Source organism: Oenanthe melanoleuca, chromosome 5 (genome assembly GCF_029582105.1).
Source record: "Oenanthe melanoleuca isolate GR-GAL-2019-014 chromosome 5, OMel1.0, whole genome shotgun sequence".
NCBI lineage: Eukaryota > Metazoa > Chordata > Aves > Passeriformes > Muscicapidae > Oenanthe > Oenanthe melanoleuca.
Window position 1 is genome coordinate 18,817,926 of NC_079339.1, and position 20,253 is coordinate 18,838,178.

Below are 20,253 nucleotides of genomic sequence, written 5' to 3' on the forward strand. Positions count from 1 at the left end.
AGACTAACAGAACAGTTTTTTATTCCTTCTATTATCTCTGCCTCTCTACCCATTCCCCTAGGGAAAATTTTCATTGAATCATTGCAACAGTCATGGAAGGGTTGGTTCTAGAAAACAAAGTGAGGGGATTATGAACCTCAGATAAATCTTCATGTGTACAAACTACTTTATCTTAATGTGTCTTGCAAAGGACAGGAAGAGGGACTTTGTACTGCTGAGACTTTGGGTACAATGGACAGCAGATAAATGCAGGTTCTCTTGCTAGTTTTCATATGTGTTTGTATATCACTGAATTTGGTCTCATATCGTGTATCTTTGAAGTATCTGGTGACTCAGACACAGATAATTTCTTGTAAATTCAGAGCAAGTTGGCTGAAACTTTAACATCTGAAGGAGTCTTAATGGCTTTCCAGATCTGACTTGTTCAAAAAGCTGTTCAGACATGACCTGCTTAATTCTTCCAACACTTCTGTAAAATATTTAGACAATATAAGTAATGTTTCATAGGTGAACTAATAACCCATAATGTATTTATTCCCAGTTGTATTTCTGCAAATGAAATATTTGTGAACACATTGCAAATATTTTAGACATGCACCATTCTGAAGAATTGATGAATTAATGAACAAATGTTCTCTTTATCAGTGAAGAACAAATTATTGAAAAAGGAATTTTCAGCAACCAAAAGATAATATGGAGTTGCTATAATGATCATATTATACTATGTAATTTGATGATTACTGTATTTATATAAACAAACCAGCATAATTTTGTAATATGCAATTGCATAAAACATTGAATTTTTTTTTTTTTTTTTCTGTATAGAATTTCTGTCTGGCTAATATCTTTACTGATAGATCCTGTCAAATATCCCTCAAAAGGTTACCCAAAAAGACTGCAACTAAATACATGCACATTTTCAAAATCATATGGAAAGTAATATTTTTAAAAAAATTTATTTAGTTATTGTCACTCAATATTACTAAAGAAAAGACAAAGCAAATAAGCCAAATTTTGGTCAGTAAGAAAGGTACATTTTCAAACACAGCTGTGTTGTTCTAGGTATGAATTTCTTGCTAATGAGAGAAATTTAATCCATAACTGAACTTTCACCAACTGTGTAATAATATCCCAAATGAGTGTTTATTTTTAGTTTCTAAAATGTTGGCTTTCATTGGTACTTAAGCCAAGTTAAGTAGGCAATGAACGTGCAGTCTAGTGTGACAATTCCCAGTTCCAAGAAAAGCTCATTGTCTTGTAAGAGCAGTCAGCTCCTCCCTTACCCATTTCTGTAGCAGAAATTCAGGCACAGGGAGATGTGCAAAACCAGAGTTTCTGTCTCACTAATCTTTTGAATTCTATTTTCTGTGGCTCTGTCCCAGCCTCACACAAAACTCCTGCCTGCAGTCACCCAGAGTTACCTTCTTTCTCTTGTTTACACTACAGAGAGGGGAACTTCCCTCAGAACTCCTGGCTTTTCCTACTTCAATTCCAACATACATCATGTAGAGCTCAGATATAAGGCTCTAAGAGGAAAAACTGGCAGGAGTTTCCTGCCTTATGCATTCTCCATCCATGGAGGAGCACTCAGTGCCACCTGGGCATGAGACAGCTCCTCAGGCTCCCTGTTTTCCAGCTGAGCTCAGGGAGACAGCAGTCCTGGCTTTGTCTGGGTATATCCAGAAAGGATCAAACTGTAGGAAACCAGCTGCTGCTGTGGCACCAGTTCATTGATTCCTGGCTGTGTTTAACCTGCACAGCCTACAGGGTTTAGGGGGAATGCTGTTTGCTGTGTCTGCACATCCAACCAGGCAAAAGGAAGAAGATGCCACTGCTGCAGCAATGCATTCCCTAAAATTTCATGAGGGCCAGACTGCTTTGTGTGTACTTTCCCCAGGGAGTTCAGCATTTCAAAACCTAGCACTGCTGTGCCTGTCAGCCTCCCCACACTGTTCATCCTGTGATGTGTGCACACCTGCACCTTCCCTTCTGGAGCCACTCTGGAAACAGCTGGAACCCTTGCCTCCGAAAACAAACATGCTCATTATAGTCTAAAATTAGGATGCTTTTCCTTCCCTTCCACCTTTCAAAGGAATCATAAAACTGACTAACAGGGAGACTACTGAAATTTAGTAAGTTTCTGTTTATATACAGACAGAGTCTGGTTTTAGTGCTCTTTGTAACTGAAAAAGGCTTAGCTGCTCATTCCCAGACTGCTATGTTTAAGACATGGTCTAAATGTGGATGTGTTGTGTGTGGCTATGGCAAGAGTGGCACAAACAGAACAGGTGTGAACAGAAATTTTTCCGGTTAAAATTCAGGGCTTACTTTTGTTAGATAGGAAAAAAAATTTATCTGTGGCTGTAAATATGATGTAACCCCTCTATCCTCTCAGAATACATATATATATATATATATATATATATATATATATATATATATACAGGGTAAACACTTTATGCAGTAGGCAGAGTTATTGGAATACAGGTACTGGGACTGAACTAAACACTGTTTGCAGCTGCCTTGATCCAAAATTTCTCAAAATCAATGGAAAACCTCCCCTGACTTTGAATGGCTCTGGTCAGGTGTGTATTAGGCACAAAGGCCCCTAAGCATTTATCTATATGTAACAGTTAACAGTTTGGTTATGCAAATAGGAAGTGTTTCCTGAGTTTCCTGAATGTTTGCCTTTTGTAAAGCTCACCTGCTCTTCTGGGGCTTTAAATGTTTGACTTAGTAATTCCAGTATGTTGTACAGAAGAGAGAGTGTGGATGAAAAAGAATGGGGACCAAGAAAAAGGAGAAATTAGTGGAGATGACAGAGAGAAGTCAAGGTAGAAGTCATGAAGCCAAATCAAGTAGGAGAAAATGGAAAGACAATGGGCAGGAAAGAGTAGATTCAGGAAATGGCTTAGTAGAGGCTTGATTCACCTCTTGTGTAACTGCAAACAAAAGAAATGAAAGTGGGAATCCAGAATGCTGAGCACAAAGAGGGCAGCTCACGCTGAGTGTTGTGTATTCCCACTTTCATTTATTTTGCTCGGATGTATCAGTGCCAGGGATTTCGTGCATGGGGTGTGCTGGGAGGGGCAGGGACAGGCAGAAATCACCTACAGGGAATAGGAGAGTGCCCTTCTCCCCTCCATTTCCCGGTATTCCCCCTCCCCAGCCCCACAGCTGCTGGTGACTCAGGCAGTCCTGAATGGGCTCAGTGTCTCTGCGGGGCTGGCACAGCTGGTGGCCCTGCTGGGGACAGGTTCCATCTCCATCAATCAGTGACCGAGGGGGACAGAGGTGTTAGAGCTGTCCTGGCACTGGGATTTGCTGCCTGTGCTCCGTGGCACACGAGGGTCAGCCAGGGACTACGTGCACTCAGCGGTGCTGGGACCATGAAAAATGATGGAGCCACACGGTCTGACAGAATTCCCAAAGCCAGCCCGAGCCATGCCGGCTGTGGAGGTTTGTGCCTGAGTCGGATGAGTGAGTTATTTAGGGATCTGGGGCGAACCAGTAGAACAGGCTGATGAATCCACACGGTAGGTGCCAATCTGGGTTGCTGCCTTTTTCAGGAGTAAACAACTGGGAGCCACTGTTCATCTTCCCAGCTCTCTGCAGGACACAGGCTGTAAATTACATCTAGGAACAAAAGCTTGATGGGAGCAGAACCGGGCGCTCAGCTTCCCAAGGGAGTGCTTTGCCCTCCAGCCAAAAAGAGCAGCTTTTCTTGCTCCAACCAGCACAGGCTCTTCTTGTGCCTTCCCTTCAGCTCAGAGCCCAAGAAAAGTGTTCAGCTCCAGATCTGCCACGCTGGAGCATTTACAACCCTTGCCATTACAAAACCTGTTTTCGGGATTGATAATGGAAATTAAATCTGCTCTGAAATTGAATCCAGTCTGAAATGCAGGAAACTAGATTGCAGTCTAGGGACATGGAGGAAATCTTATTAAAAATAGCATATTTTATTGGTATTACAGATAAGTGGGTATGAAATGCTCCCTGCTCCCCCAAATTTGATTTTCAGCTAGTCTCACAGATCATCTGTAGTCTACACAAAATACACACAGCCATGGCCAGAACTACCTAATGACATTGGTGCTTTTCATATTCACTTGGACCAGTTGCTGCTCAACTCCCCACAACAATCTTGAAATATTCAACAAATTTTGCTCAGAAAATGTTTTTTAATTAAAAATAAGTAATTCTGCCAATAGTAGAAAAAAAAAATAGTAGCTGTATTTTTTTAAGAAATTTTGGGGTTTCAAAAGACAAATGCCAGCTGCCTTCACAGAAGCAAAATTCCATTCTACCTTTCTTTCAATTTCTCCCATTGTGCTGGTTTGGAGACACCCATTCAATAGTGAAATCAATCTCCATTGCTACTTTTATTTCCACCATAAATGCAGGTTCATTCAGGTACATCCATTTCCTTGTCTGGCCACAAAATAAAATATTCATCCTAGGGAGAGGCTACACCACTGAGTTCAGTGGAACTTTGGTATTTCAAATAAGCTAGGCCAGAATTTAATTTTCTATGTGAATTCCTGCCAAAATTCCCAACTTTTTATATCACTGTAAGCCATGCATGTTCCTTTTCTAGGGCTCCAACATATGCACTCCTTATTAGGATTTTTATTAAAATTAATTAGTGCAGTTCACATATGTGATAAAATCACTGATGAGTTATTTTGGTGTTCCTGTACTATATTTTACCATCACAGATTCTGTATTCACTGTACAAATGCATCACAGAAAAGCACTCTTTTAATGAGGTTTTATGCTTTTTCAATTTTATTGATTCATTTTCTTTTATAAATTTCATTCATTAATCATTTTACAAATATTTGGTGCCAGTAGTTGAGCTTCTTATTGCCAAGGAAGTAAGCAAATTCCAGATCTCAGATATTTAACTGTACTGACAGGCTCAAAAGGGATGTTTTACTGCATTTCTTCAGCTGAAGATTTACTTCAGGATTTTTCTGTTCCTATGTAATAGTGTCTTCCCAAACTAAAGGAGAAGTTATGTACTTCTCACAAAGAAATCCCCAAAACAAATCCAAAACAAACCCAAAAAAAACCCACCAGTTTTTCCAGAGTCATACATCTGCTTTGACTAAATTTTCTGAGCAGCATTCTGCCCTGCAGTTCTACCTGAGACCAACATAAGCTGACCATGTTTGTGGGAAATAAGGGAATATTTTTGTGTCTTTTTTGTTGGAATGCACCTGTGTGTCCTAGGCAGATGGAACAAGGAATGGCCAAACTCACACGTCCCATACAAACAGCTCATTGACTATTTTTGTGATTTATCACACAAAATGACATGATGTTATCAATTATATTTCTTGTGTCTTTTCCTTTCACATTAGACACCAGAACCTCCATGCACATGGTCTAAATGTGTCTAGTCTTAGCCCAAATTTTCAGGGCAACAAACAAGAGAGAGCCTTTCCAAAGAGAATACCACCCACTCTTGCTGAACACATGCAGAAGTATTGAAAATACTCAGATGAATAGCAAGTAATATTTTGGTATCTACAAAACAACCTGTTAATAATCAGGTGTCAGAAGGGCTAGAATAAGAAACTTCAGACCATGAAGAGACTAGGAATTTCCACTCCTGGCTAAATAAGAGACTGCCTGTATCCCCAAAATGGACATTATTCTCCCTTTACCTGGGGAAAAAAAAACCCTTAGTTTTTTTTTTTTTTTTTTTTTTTTTTTTAATTTGGTATAGTTATGAATACAGACAGTTAATGGAAAGGCAATTTATGTTCATCAAAAATAGGACTCAAAATTTCCTGAATTTTAATTAAATGTTTAATTATTCTGTTTCATCCACAGGATGTGAATTTTAAAAGCAATTTAGCAATTGAAGAAAAAGATATGCTTAGTAAATTTTAAGCATTCATTAACTGTGTGCTAGCACACTAAACTTTATTCATGGATTTTGATGCCAAAACATTTTTAGATATAAATGTACTGGATTTTACAGAACTATTTCTCCTTCCACTTTAGACAATAAAGTATATGGGAGATTGCTTTTTAATTGTTTAAAAGTCATTTCTTAGGAAAAAAAAAGTAGCATATTCACAAAAAAAAATGTGTTTTACCATCATTTCAAAGTTGCTAGCTTTGTAATGAAAAGATTCCTTGTGTTTAAAGGAATGATTTTTCACTTTAACTTTGTCCCATCAGATATTCTAGACTTGTAGGAAAAGCCTGTTGGAACCTGTTGCTAAAAATTTGGCTGGTTGAGGAAAGGATAGCCAGCCATCTCTAAGTCAAAAAAAAAGGCAAAGTCCTGAAAACCTCTTTATGTGACCTTCTTGTGCCTGTCAGTAATTTTCCATTGTTTGTGCTAACGGAGATTAAATTAATGAGAAAACTCTTTCAAGTGGGAAGATGGACAGAATGGTAATCTGATATCGGACTATTCATTCTGGATTTGGCAAGGGAGGCTGAAATCAGGGCATTTCTGGCTGTCAGTCATCACCACATGCTGGCTGCCAAAGGTGGGAAGTGCTGGTTTGGTGGTCCCTGAGCAGCCCCTCACCCCAGGCACAGGAGCCACTGCCACAGTTCTCAGCTCTAAAGGGGAGCCAGTGCATGGAGACACCACGGGGAATCTCCAAGGCATGCAGGAGACAAGCCTTTTGTTATCTACAGAGGCACTGAGGTTTTCACCTGGGGTTTCACGGAGAGCCAAACAAAACCACACACTGCAATGAACATATGATCCTCAGGAGCTGAGACCTTGTCTGAACTCAAAGATCTTGTACCTTTCCATCCTGTTTCTCTGCTTTCTGAATCGGGAATAGGAGGGGAAATACAATAAAATATCAGCCTTAGTCCTCAGTGCCACTCACTTCTGGCACTGGCATTATTCACTGCTCTTGTTTGTTCATTATTTGTGCTGGAGCAGCCTGTGCAGGGACATCAAGGGTAGAACAGGCTGTGGAAACTGAACTGCCTCACCTTACCTTCTGCATGAGGTTATCCTCCAGCAGTGAGCAAAAACATTGCAGAGCAGGCATTTTACTTGCTCTTAGTTGAACCACAAAAAGAGAAAATGGTGAGATAGGAATAAATAAGCAAAATATTTGGGGGAAGTATCTAGGCTGTTATAGCTGCTTTACAAAGGTTCAGAAACTCTAGTGCTTTTATGGTCACTTGGTTTGCAATAATGAAGAGATTTTAAAAGGCAGGAGGAAAAGCTTATAACAAACAGTGCATTTCTGAGGTAACTCGGGAGAGATTACACAAATTTTCCTACAAGCACACTGAGTATAACTTTTGACTAGACTTGTGTAAGAAGAGAATGGCTCTTTAAAACTCAAGTGTGCCTGCTTAGTCAGTACTAGCTCTCCTTCCACTCCCCCTTCTGCTGCTGGGTAACTTTTGTTGCAATATGGGTGTGACTTTTGATGGAGCTTCCCCCTCCCAGTTATGTCATTACTTCAGTGCCTTTGAATCAGAATAAAAAGTGCAGCAAACTTCAGACTCATTGACTGCAGGCTTAACAAGCATCGGGGCTTTTCTGCTCTCTGCAGCTTGCAAGGATCTTTGGATTTTGCAAAGCAGTTCCAAGAAAACAATGGCCACCTTCTCCTTATGGGCAACTTTTGGATTATGTTTGCTGAAGCTCTGTCTAACAGAAACAGGTAAGATTTTTATGAATGAAAAGACTTATGATTGTTAATGCTTCAGACTGCAAGTGCACTTCTGCTAAATAGCTAAAAGCTTTCTTGCATCTTTGTACTTTTATTATTTCAAGTGTTTTCAGAGATGTTTCAGGAGTGTAATCTCAGTTGTGCTGGTCTGTACGATCACAGAAAGCTGTGTATTGCTTGTAAAGGGCAATTCCAGATCTGTAAAAACTGAATTGCAGAACATTAAAGAATGAAGTTTAACTGAGAACAGAACTACATTGGGGAATTCGGAATGGCTCTGGCAAAGCTCATTTTGACAATGTGACTGCTGTTACAAACGCTGTTTGCTCTCCCAGCTCTGCTCCAGACTGCAGCACAAAGGGGGGTGGAGGGAAGGGTGAGCCCCCCAGCTTACAGCTGCCTTCTGGAGTTCACATGAGCTGAGCCAGCACTGAAACAAACTGCATTTGGGCACAGCCTTGCTGAACAGGAGAAGAACTGCAGGGATCTCTGTGAATGTGGAGAGCTTTCATGCCAAGCATGCTTGCTTCTGACTTTCTAAGGTCTCTTTGGGGCTGACTGATGAGCTTTTGGGAGAAAGAGGGCTAGAAGTGACAAAGTTCAGTTGTTTATCACTTACCTTCCTGCAGCTTGGTTATCTGCTTCAAATATTTGCATTTTTATATCTAAGGTTAATACAGAGGAAAAATAATTATGTTCAAAGTGACAAAAAGCTTTTGAAATTTCACGTGGTGCAGGCTCAACTGTGTTTAAGGGGAATGACCACACTTTCAGCAGACTCTCACTGTGACTGCCACTGCCTCGAGGCATTTAGTGGTTATGGATAACAGTTGTGCTTCTATATTGTTCTTGTACTCATCAGTTCCAGGAATCTAACAAAAGGCATTTTTCACGGCCATCATCACCCAAGGGCTGTGTGTGTGTGTATAGTAAATATATGTCTCATTTGCTGGAGCAGCAGGGGATACTTCTGTAATGGTTGCAGAGCTGCCAGGCTGTGAATGGGTGTGTCAGAGGGAACAAGCTCCCAGTGCATCTGTGATAGCTGGGGCAGCCTCTTTGCTTTTCTTTCTAAAATCGTGTGTCCATTGTACCAAAATGCTCTTGCTAAGACCAGGTGTATGGACAAAGGCTTAAGAGAAAGGACAGGGCTACTGTAAGCAAATAAGGCATGTCTAAGATGTGTTTAAATCTTTGGCTTGTTCCATGTCTGTGCACTGTATAAATATTATTGCTCGGCTGATTTTTACTTCTGTGAGCTGCCTGGAGTGTCCTGGAGAGCAGGATCTGCACTGGCTCTGGGAGTAATGTGATTTTATAGTGAGACAGAAAGCCCCAAAATTGAGCCCTCAGCAAAGATACAAAAAATGTGTCAAACTCCACATATGCCCTCCAGGGAAGTTTCTTTACTGGTTTAGTAAGGTATTAAACTATAGCTACATATATTATATTTAAGTTGGTATACAGTACATTCCAGCATGACTTTGTAGTCTGTAATGATTTCAAAACAGCAGTTGATGGTGGTGGTTTCTTTTTTTAGCCAGTGATTTTGCTGTGTATCACAGACTAATGGCTATTGCTGTTGGGAAACTCCTGAACTGGAATTTTGATCCTTTTAGTACAGCATTTTATTGAATTAAAGAGGACCTGGAATTACTCTTAATGTGATTTCAGAAGGAAAAAATGAGATACAGAGAAAAGTGAGAAACTTACTCATCCTGATTTTTGTGGTGTTGTGACTATACTGTCACTGATATGTTTCTTACTCACGGTGTTGGCATGGCTTGTCTAAGGAGTCTGGATCCTGGAGGATACAGATGCTGACATCCTGGGTAATGATGTTTTCAGAGGAGATTTCCTCCTGCAAGCATTTCGTGTTTGTAGAAATATTTTTTCCTCCAAGCTTTCCTCAACACAAAGCGAATCCCAGAATTTTGCCCCCCCCAACTGGAAGGAACTGGGCCATAAGTGGTAAAGATGAAATGGAAGGAGGGAGGATGAGTCCGCCCGTGGGAGGAGGGAGGTTGGCTGCCCAGCCCCACTGCAAGGGAAAGCTCTGAGACAGGAATCCTGCAGCTGCTGGAAGAGACCTGCCTGCCCCCTGGTCTGCATATCCATCGTGTAAATTTGTAAATAAAGCAGCTTGAAGAAGCTCTTTGTGCTAGTTTATTTTCACTCAGTCCCTCCAGTGTGTATCTTGGCAGTTTCCCAAAGGTACAGAGTAACTAGACTTCATTAAGAGGTCTCTTGAACTTTCCATCATTGTTTAGTGGAAGGGTTATGGAGCTGCCCTGGAAACACTCGCACACAGAGCCAGCAAACCCTGGCAGGAAAGTTTTTTTCAGTCTTTGGAGAAATGTTTGAAGATTCTTTAGGTACTGGTATTCACCACAATGAAGAGCCATTACCTTGAAAACAGGAAGTCAGAGAAAGGCTTAATGAGGACAGATAGCATCGTACAATTGAGGAAGAACTGTTTAAAGTAAATGCTTTTAAAACCACTGGTAGCTCCAGCCAAGGTCGAACAAAATGTTCATCCCTATGTGGTGTATCCTTCCAGAAGAGTTCCCATGAATTTTATAGGCCTGAATTGAATATAGTGTGAATATTGCAGTTATTCATCTATCACCTAAACATGAATGAGGTTTGGCTACATCAAAAATGTGCCAGGAGTTGGAGACATCATGACATGCTGATAGACAGATAAACACCAGAGAGAACCATGAGCTCATTTCTCCTAAAATACTTGTTGAAAAAATGTGATAATATTTATAATATTAGTTCTGAATATAGTTGACTGGTAGTCAACTGTACAGAAGTTGAAAAAGAGCAATGTAGAGTTCCTTTATGAGAGATGGTAAATCAATCAAAGAATTTAAAAGGTTTTTGACATTCCAAATGCTGTGAAAAGGCTTCTCCATCCACTTTCTGGTCTTCTTGCATCATATTTTTGTTCCAGAACTACGGAATAAGTGTTTGAAAATACAGCCAATATGGAAGATGATAATTCTCCCCTTCATAGATCACTGTTTGGTCTTTTATTTTCAAGAGAATACTATGTGAGAGAGCAAGGGAAGGAGTTCTGCAAAACTCACCTCTAAAATTGGTTTTTCCAGGAACAAGGCTAAATGTATGTAGTTATCTGTGAAATACAACTTCACGGAGAGGATAATTGTGAAACAAACATCACCCATCACAGTAATCTTGCCTGCTTTGAAAACAATGCAACATTGCACTGGGACAATTATTGGTGCTCAAAACACATCATATTTTAGAGTCAGCTGGCATCTGGGAACACGCTGATTTAATTTGTCAGCATTAAACTGATTCCTAAAATAGAGATAGGGAAGCTTGCTAGAAAGTAGAGCACATCCACATCTATTTTGTTCTTTGCCTGTTACCCTGCCAGGGTTTCTCTGTGACAGAGCTGGTGGTTTGGACCATTCTCTGAGTGTTACCCATGACTATAGGCAGGAAGCCAGTTTGGTGCAGCTGCTGGTCATTTTCCAGGAGTCCATCATCTCTTAACAGACATCTCTCCCTCCAGGAGAGGTAATAATAATTTCCAAGCTATGGGGCACTGTAATTATCAGTGGCCATTATGGGTGCTGCTAATAGCAGTGGCAGGGAGATTGTGTCAGTGCTGTTTATTATCAGTTTCCTCCCCCAGTGCCTGTGCAGCAGTATCAGTAGCAGCTGGCTGTGATTTCCCAGCTGCCGGAGCTCCCCCGCCCAAGGACGGCAGAGCACTCATCCCATGAGTGAGTTTGCAGGCAGTAATGTGAAGTGGCAACTGAGAAAAAGAGGGGTTTTCCTCGGAGAATCTTTCCAGTCAGACAGAAAGTTCAGCTAATTGCAATTTAAAGTTCAGACATCCATGACTGTTTCCTGCCTAACGAAACCTGCAGTCATTTTTTGAGTCTGTGCTTTCAATTAGGAACGTAATTGAACTTTCTTTAGTAAGCAATGGCTTTGGGACTTTCCAGTTCCTCTACATGGCAGCACTGGCAACTTTATATAACACAGCAGTCTTATTTTGATACAATAACCTCCAACCCTCATATTGTGAAACATTAAAAAAAACCCCAAACAACAAAAAGCCTCAAAAGGAGTTGAAGAATAATCTACAGTTTTAGCTGTTAAAAACATGAGAACACAAGCGGGGTGTGCTAATTCAAACCAAAATCACAGAGAAGACCTGAATTCTACCTACATTTGGAGTTTGAAAAATACTTTGCTTTGCCTTTTTTTTCCTCTTTTCTGTTGGTGATTGATGTAGCTTGGTAGCTGGAAACTCTAAGTCTGTTTTGTGTCTTAAAAAAAAAAAAAAAAAGAAGAAAAAAACCCCACCAGACATACAACAGCTGTGTTAAAACTTCCATCTCTCTTTCTGCTAATGATACTGTTCCAAAAGCAGTGTGAGAATTGTAAAAGAGATTGCCAGGGCACAGCTGCCTAGAAAAAGGGCATTGGCCTGCAATCCTCAACTTCACAACTAATGTCTGTTTTACTAAATACCTGCTTTCATAAATAAGATGCTGCCTCTGACAGAACATATAATAGTAAAAAAAAAAAAACTGCTATGGCACAGCTCTTGTTAATTATGTATGTCTCACAGTGACAGCATGTTAGCAAAACAGGTTCTCAGAAGTATATTTCCCTAGGGGGCTTTTTTATTGTTATTTTTGTTAATGGATAGGTGTCTGTAAAGAAGCAGGGTGTGGTGTGTGTGGGTAGCTGTAATGAATAGTTTCTTGCAGATTTCCCATACAGAAGTGAGAGGTTAACTGGAGCTCAGGGGTGTTCCATGGGCACCCAGACCCCTTGAAGCAAGAAGCTGCTGGCCAAGCTGGGGTGTAGAAGCTGAAGCTGGCAGCCTCTCAGAGGTGTCCAGCAGGGAGGTGTACAGAGAGGGGCTGGGATGGTGTGTGCCAGGGCAGCCAGGCTGTGGCTGATCGAGCTCTGAGCCCACATGCCCACTCCAAACACACTGAGCAGGCTGGAAAATGCTCCTGCTGCAGCAGGGACGTGGCACAGCTCAGCAGTGCTGCAGGGTGGGTGGGATGGGAGTGACTCCCCTACTCCCTGCCATGGGCCAGCTCACATCTGGGGGACAAGGTGGAGTGTCCCCTCACACAATATGTCACTGCTGACAGCCCAGCTCCATCCTGTGCTCTGGGTAAAGATTCTGCACGAGGAATATGGAATAGCTCACCAGGCAGGTTCAAGGGAAAGCAGCATTTGCCAATTCTAAAGAAACATGATCCATCAGTGATGGAGACACTGAGGGTGCAGCCTGAATGTGTCTTTCACTCCCTTCCTTCTTTTCCCTCCTCCTGCTTGATTAGCTGTCCATCATTATTTACATGTCCTTTCCCTTTTCCATCGTTTACACACATGTAGGTGTAGGAATGTAGAAATGTAGAAAATGTAGAAATGTAGAAAAAAACTCTTCTTTTGCTAATGAGTTTAGAAATGTAGGGTTTTGTTCTCTGTTCCTATATGTTGTTTATGCATAAATTTGACCTATAGTAACACTTAGAACATGGAAGTGAAATAATTCATGTTTTGTTTAAATCAATTTTGCCAGTAGCAGTTCTGTAAAAACCAGACAAAACTTTATTGCTCTGACAGTTTTATCCTGTTTACTTGTGGGTTTGCTGTCTATATACTCACTGAGGACTGGCAGCTATTTTCAGTTTGATAGCAATTGTTTCCTGTTAGACAACAGTAAATGCAAAGTAGAGCTTCCTTAAAGAGTTCTTATTCTGTGCTTATCTTTTTATGATGAGGGATGTTTGAAGCAGTTTGCCAAGAGAGAACTGACTTACATCTTTTGCCCTACTGTCAGAGTTAACACTTCTTTAGGTTCAAGAACTTTAGAATTTCTTTAATAATTAGCTGGAGAATAGTGTCTTAAGCTTAGTCAAATTTTGCTCCTGTTTGAACAAATACTTCCTAGTGATAAATATCTACTGTCTTATTGAGGTTTTGGAAGTATTTGTACTTAAAGCTTGATGCTCTGGGAAAGGCTATAGGGCTGGTATTAACAAAATACCACCCTTCCATTGCACTAGTCAGAGTAACTTTGTCTTCTTGTGAGGAAAAAAATCTCTCCTAGCACAGAAAATAAAAATATCCTCCTTGAGTTTGCATATTGAGCTCTAAACCTTTAAACTCCTCTTTTCCAGAATGTAGCCAAATCATTTTATAGCCTACTGAGAAGAGATTCTTGGTGGTTCCAGTTCATCACTGAGCAGACACAGCTGAGGTTTTAGAGAAGCACTTATCCTGTTGGCAATTCTTGTATTAAAAGTAGTAACTGCCTGGCATTTTGAGCATGTGAGACACATTCCCATGGTGACTGCCTAGAGAGAAGTTTCTTTCCTGCTTTGTGGCTTGCCTCAGTAAAACCCCGGATTAATTTGTTCCCTGTTGTGGTATAAAACATTGCACAGCTCTTCTAAGAGTGTCTATGATGATTTTTGTGTCTTGTGACATTTCTACAAGATCAGTTCTATTAATTTTTTTTTTTTTTCTTTCTCCTTTTATTCTTATGGCTTAATTTTCTGGCTGCTTTTTTGGGTGGGAAAGAATTACAGTAGTTTTGCTTTCTTTTCTCAACATATTCTTGACCTGCCAAGTCTCACACATTATCAAGCAGGGATATTGTTTGTGCTCACACTGAACAGAGCACAGCAATAACTGTTCTTTTTACAAACAGTGAAGCAGGGGCAATCTTAGAGCATCATGGAAGAGTAAGATCAGCACAATTTTTCAGGTGATTTTTCAAGGCACCTCTAGGCACATATCCTAGACAGTGTTTTCTGTCTCTGTGGGTACATGTGGATTAGAAAAAGCCCAATTGTCCACTTTTCCAGGAGGAGACATATCCTGTGAGTGGGAGATTGTTAAGACCAGTTGCCAAATCTGAATTTGCTTTCTGATAATACTTTGATGGGAGTTTATTTTAATTCAGCTGGTACATATAACCAGCAGTTTGTGTTTCCTTCTGGAGTTGGAGATAGTTTTTCTTCTTTTATATTTCTTAGCAACTCCTATGACTTATATATATGCTAGTGGGGACCAGACCTATTGTAAATTAGTGCAGCATAGACAATATATTGCATAAAGAACAGTGCAAGACTGGTAAGATGTTGCAACTGTGCCCTTAAAGAACAGCAGAATTTCTATACAAAATTTTGCATTTGCAAATTAATAAACACTTTAATTAATTTATTTTGCTGAGCAAAGCAGGAAAAATTTAAAAAGCTCTCTGTTCCTAAATAGGCTACCCTTCAAAATAAAATATAAAAGATGTTATTTGCTTCAATTGCTTCTGTGTTATCACAAACCCATTTTAAAAGCATAGCATAGCCACAGCATTGAAAGTCTTGGCCCCAGCAAGGTTTATATCCATTAATAACCTACAAAAGTATTTATTGATAACATTTACTTGATACACATCCAAAGCTGAAGGTGGACATTAGTAACAAAAACCTGTGGTCTCTCCTCAATACATCCTATAGTATCTTAAACATTCAAACATTTCAACACCAGCACATTTGAGATGTATTCCTTCTGTTTGTTACCTGCTGGATTCTTCTGACTATTGCAGAAGAACTGGAATTCTTGAAACAGATTTGACATCTTAGGTTTTCTCAGTGTAGCACTTTGGAAATAGATGGTGTCTCTGTTGAAATTTTGTTCTTTTTCTGTTTTTTTTTTTTTTGTTTTTTTTTGTTTTTTTTTTGTTTTTTTTCTTTTTCCATGCATTGCACGGAGTTCATATAAATATTACAACATTTGGTTAAGAGGGAGTAACCTTATTTGGTGTTTTCATCAACACTTTCAGCAGAACTGGAGTCAGGCTGAATTTATTTAAATTGCCCTAGAACTTAAAATTTGAAGTCTAGACATAGTAGTGTTTAGCAGAGAAAGAATATTCCCAACTAGTGAGAAAGAAGTGAACTGGCAAACATGCTGCCAGCAGAAAATAATGATTTGTGATTTTTGTAGCCCATGGGAAGTGAGTGTTTTTATCCCCACCGCACAGGTAGGACAAGAGAGAGACAGCAATGTATCTGTACATAGAACATCTTCTCCACAGTCCCAGCCCCTTGTCCCTCTTTTGCTTCAGCCTCAGAAAGCAGGTATGATTTCACACAGGGCTATTTCAGATGAAAGAAGCATTGTGATTAATCGTAAGAAAAATGTTCTTGTGCAAATATTATTCTACTGAATGGGAAGTGAGCAAGAGCACAGAGGACCAGAGCATTCTCTGAAAACTCTTACCATAAAAACAGGAAACTCTCTTCAGTTACTGTTTGGCAATCCATCACTGAGTCTGGCTGTGCAATCCTTCCTTCAGCTGAGCAATATGTGTGAGAAAATACTCCTTATGAGTAAGAGTAAGTGTTTTGAAACACTCATACAAGCAATTTTTTGTAGACCCACACTGAATTTCTTAACACTATCAGTCTTCTGTCTGACTTTATTACTCATAGTGCTCAGGTCATGCCATTTTATCGATGCAGTCACAATCACATTGCTGTTGACTCACAGCAAATGCAAGGCATTGACACCTTTTTTCCAGCCCTGATGTGATACAAATACATCCACAATGAAAGTCATGGCAACATGACTAATTGAAACCTATCTTTTGCTTTTTAACTTAATGGTTTTGGTATCTTGAATTGATTTCTATATTGGGAAGTAGCCCAATATCTCCCACCCATCCAGAGAAAGTAGTTTTATGAGTCAGGTGAATTAGCAGTTTGTTACAGCAAGGCATGTCTAAGACATGTTTTTAGGCTGTTCAAGGAAGACAAGAGGATCTGTGCACAATGGCTGGTAGCAAATCACCTGGAAAAGTGGTTTCCCACTGCATCAGCTGCTTCTGCTGTTTCTAAGACATCACAGAATCACAGTATGGCTTGGGTTGGAAGGGAATTTAAAGAGTATCTTGTTCCAACCCCCTGCCATGGGCAAAGATGCCACGCTCTAAATGATGCTGCTCAGGGCTCTGTCTAACCTGGTCATGGACACTCCCAGGGCTGGAGTTTCTCTGTGCAGCCTGTTCCAGTGCCTCCCAGCCTTACAGTAAGGAACTCGTTCCTAACACCAGATCTAAGTCTTTTCTCTTTTAGTTTAAAACCCTAACCCCTTGTCCTATCACCATTTGTCTGTGTAAAAAACTCCCCCTCTTTTAAAAAACCCTTTAAGTACTGCAAGGCTGCAGGGAAGCCTCCTCAGTGCTTTCTCTGAGTGGAAGAATCCCAGCTCTCTCAGCCTCTCTTTGTGGGAGATGTGCTCCAGTCATCCTCATGTGGATTTGCTCCAGCAGGTCCATGTCCTTATGCTGGGGACCCCAGAGCTGGATGCAGCTCTCCAGGTGGGCCCTTACAAGGGCAGAGAGAGGGAGAGAGTCACTCCTCTGCCCTGCTGCCATGTTCCCTTGGATGCAGTTCAGGATCCTGTTGGCTTTCTGGGCTGGGAGCACACACAGGTGGCTCATGTCCAGCTTTTCATCCATGACAAATCCCAAGTCCTTCTCATCAGGGCTGCTCTCAATGTGTTTCTCTCCCAGCCTGGACTCTTACGTCCTGGATGGATGCTTTGTCTAGTGCTCTTGATAAACCACTTGATGAATTTTGCTTCAATTAATGTCCTTGGTGGGGGAAAAATATCATGGTGCTTTATTAGTTAGTAACTGTCTCAAATTTTATATTTATTAGGATAGCATAGTCCCAAACAGATGAAATTGACTCTTACTCAAAATGAATCCAATGTCATAGAACTCACTGTACCTGGACTGAAGTCTGCCACTGTATCATTTGCTATTCAAATGTGGATTTAGCTCTGGATCTTTTTGCAAAATCCAGCTGTATCCCTTTAAAACAAATTACTAGAATCAATGAGCATCACAACAAAGTCACAATGATTCCAGCACTTTTGGGAAGCAATAATGCTTCACTATTTGAGGATGATTACTTGCAAGCAATAGTGCATTGCCTTTATGTATCTCCACTGCCTAAATATATGTAGGATTTAATGTAGTATTTGAAATCACTGAATATCAAGGCCACACTTCAAGTGCCTCTTTCCCATTCTTCCCTCAAGCAAGAGAATCTTCACTGCCTCTCATGAACTGTTAAATTTAAATAAACTTTTTTTATAAGTAGAAAAAATATTGCCATTCCTATCATATTTGTGATAGCAATAGCATTGTGAACACACTGACATTTATTACAAACTCAAGTTATTAAACATGTCTTTTTTTTAAACCAGTTCTAAAAGATCCATAACTAAGGCTGCAAGAATTATTAAAGAAATTTAACTGCTCATGTAGCTTAGTGTATGAATAACCATACATCTTAGGAAAGTTTCTTGCAAGTCAGCATTTTCAGTATAAATCTCAAGATTCTTGAAACTCTAGTATGTGGGTGGACAGAGTCACAAAGAGTCCAGAAAATGAAAATATTCTGCCACCAAAAATTCCAGGAGAAGTTGCCTGCTGGCTAGGCAATCTGATTACAGGTTATGGGATCCTTGTCATTCTTGTGTTAGGGGAAAACTAAGGGAGTAGTGAATGAGACAATGTTCTCTTCCATCATCAGAAGCTTGCATAAGAACTTTCCCTTCCACTTCTACAGATCATGTCCTACATTGTGAAGCATATTCTGAGCAGCCTCCTTTTTTTCAGTATGTCTACCAGAGTAATGTTATCTCTGTCTAACTGGCTGGCTTTCAGAGCTTTTGAAAAGATTCCTGAGGTTCCTTTCTTTGATTGGATAGGTGACGGAGCAGCAAATAGGAGTAAGGCCCTTTGGGCTCCAGGCTGGGGATCTGTCTGCTGAGCCACTCTGTGTGGCAGCTGCCTTTAACCAAATAACTAAATAGGTCAAACAGTGAAAATCAGACTCCAGCTATTATTCTCCAGCTCTGTTTGGTGTGTTCCTTCACCTGGGCTGCATGGAGCTGATCCAACTGATTCTCCTCAGAGCCTTGTTAGTCAGCCTTTGGGGTTAGACTGCTCTCTGTGCAGCCTGGAGCTCTCTCCGTATCGCCAGTGATGATTATGTTTTCATCATTTCCAGGGGGGCATATCAGATAACTAATTGCAGACTATGATATCACTGCTTGCAATTTTTCCCCCGAGGTGCTGCGCAGCTGTACCACGTTCTACTGGAGACTGAAAACTTTCAGCTCCCCATTGGGTGAGACTATTACAAAAAGACTAATATTAATGTCAGCAGCAAGGAGGTTTATCATAAGTGATGACACAGTATAGGCTCACTCAGGATGTTTACCAGAGCAACAGTTACCACGCAGATAAAGTATGATTGGAAGATGCATTAGCAGATTCTTTTCTTCCTACAGCAGCTGCTGAGGACTGAAGCATATTTCTTGTACTTACTTGCATTTTGAGTGACTCTGTGAATGCTTGATTTATTAATAGCACTACCCCACACCCATTGTTTTAAAGCAGCAGCCAGGAGAGCTGCCAGTTACGAGACTGGAGATTTTTGTCCATCAGTAAACAGATACAAAGACTTCGATGTTCAGAAGGCAGATTCATTAGGAACAACGATTTGGAAAAAAGTCAGCAGCATGAGCTTTGTCCCACATCCCATTTCCAGTGTGCACTCCCAGAAGTGAGACAGAAATGCAAGGAATACTTGCTGATTTTTGTTGGAGATAGGAGAACCTCCCTCTGGCCTCTGTGGATACCTCTGGCCACGTTTCTTTTCCTCTGCAGAGATCCACACCAGCCCACTTGGACCTCAAGGTTAGCATGGCTGTCCCATGACTCTTCATGCAGCTAGCAGCACACAGGAAAGTGAGAAGGCTTCACTCTTCTTTGCTTTTTTCAGACTTAATTACTAGGTACCCAAATATAACTGGGTAGTAGAAACAGCTTAGGCACAACTTCAAAGAAAGTTCTGACTTTACACCTTTGGATCTATGGAGAGTCATCTTCACTTTCTTGTCACCACACCCAACTACTAAGAATACGTTGTCTCTATTTATAGCAGGAGCTCCTTGCAAACTTGCAGGTAAATCCCTTTTAAAGTTTTCCTGGACATTGCTGTCTTTAAAAACCAGGTGTGCAGAGAATTTTTCTCTCCCTGAATATCAGCTATCTATTAGGGATACAAGAATGTGGAATTAATATTTTCAAGGCTTAGTCCATTTTTCTATGCCAATCTGAAATGAAAATATGACATTATAAAAAATCCCTGAGGGAAACTTTTGTCTGTGTTCCTTAAACAATCTACATGTATTGTAGCCATGTAAACATTTAAACCTGACTTTCTTAGGTGATTTTATTTTGTTTTGTGCAAATGAATTATTTTAATTTCAGAATTAAGGGTAGTTTCAAACTGGAAAACAAACCTCTTATTTTGCTTTATTTAAGTAGCCACAGGGGATACTTTGAAAACCAAAAATACGGTTTATTGCCACTAAATCTGGAAATGTATTTCCTATAAATCATTGTAGGTTTCACAACTTGGCAATACTCCAAGGAAAGTATTTCATGGGCCAGCTCTCAAGAATCTGTGAAGACTTACTGTCACTG

At 40.3% G+C, this 20,253-nt stretch overlaps 1 protein-coding gene across 8 annotated transcripts in view; it reads left to right on the forward strand.

Annotated features, from left to right (window-relative positions):
- The first annotated feature begins 7,437 nt into the window (after window positions 1-7,437).
- The window catches only part of CD44 (CD44 molecule (Indian blood group)), a 49,965-nt gene continuing 37,149 nt past the window's right edge, over window positions 7,438-20,253 (forward strand). For 6 of the 8 annotated variants that reach the window (XM_056492498.1, XM_056492502.1, XM_056492504.1 and 3 more), the window contains exon 1: window positions 7,448-7,661. In XM_056492498.1, coding sequence (XP_056348473.1) covers window positions 7,595-7,661 — 67 coding nt within the window. In that variant the 5' untranslated portion in view covers window positions 7,448-7,594. Of the gene's footprint in view, window positions 7,662-20,253 lie in introns of all 8 variants that reach the window. The other 2 variants (XM_056492500.1, XM_056492503.1) reach the window with 2 other exon arrangements.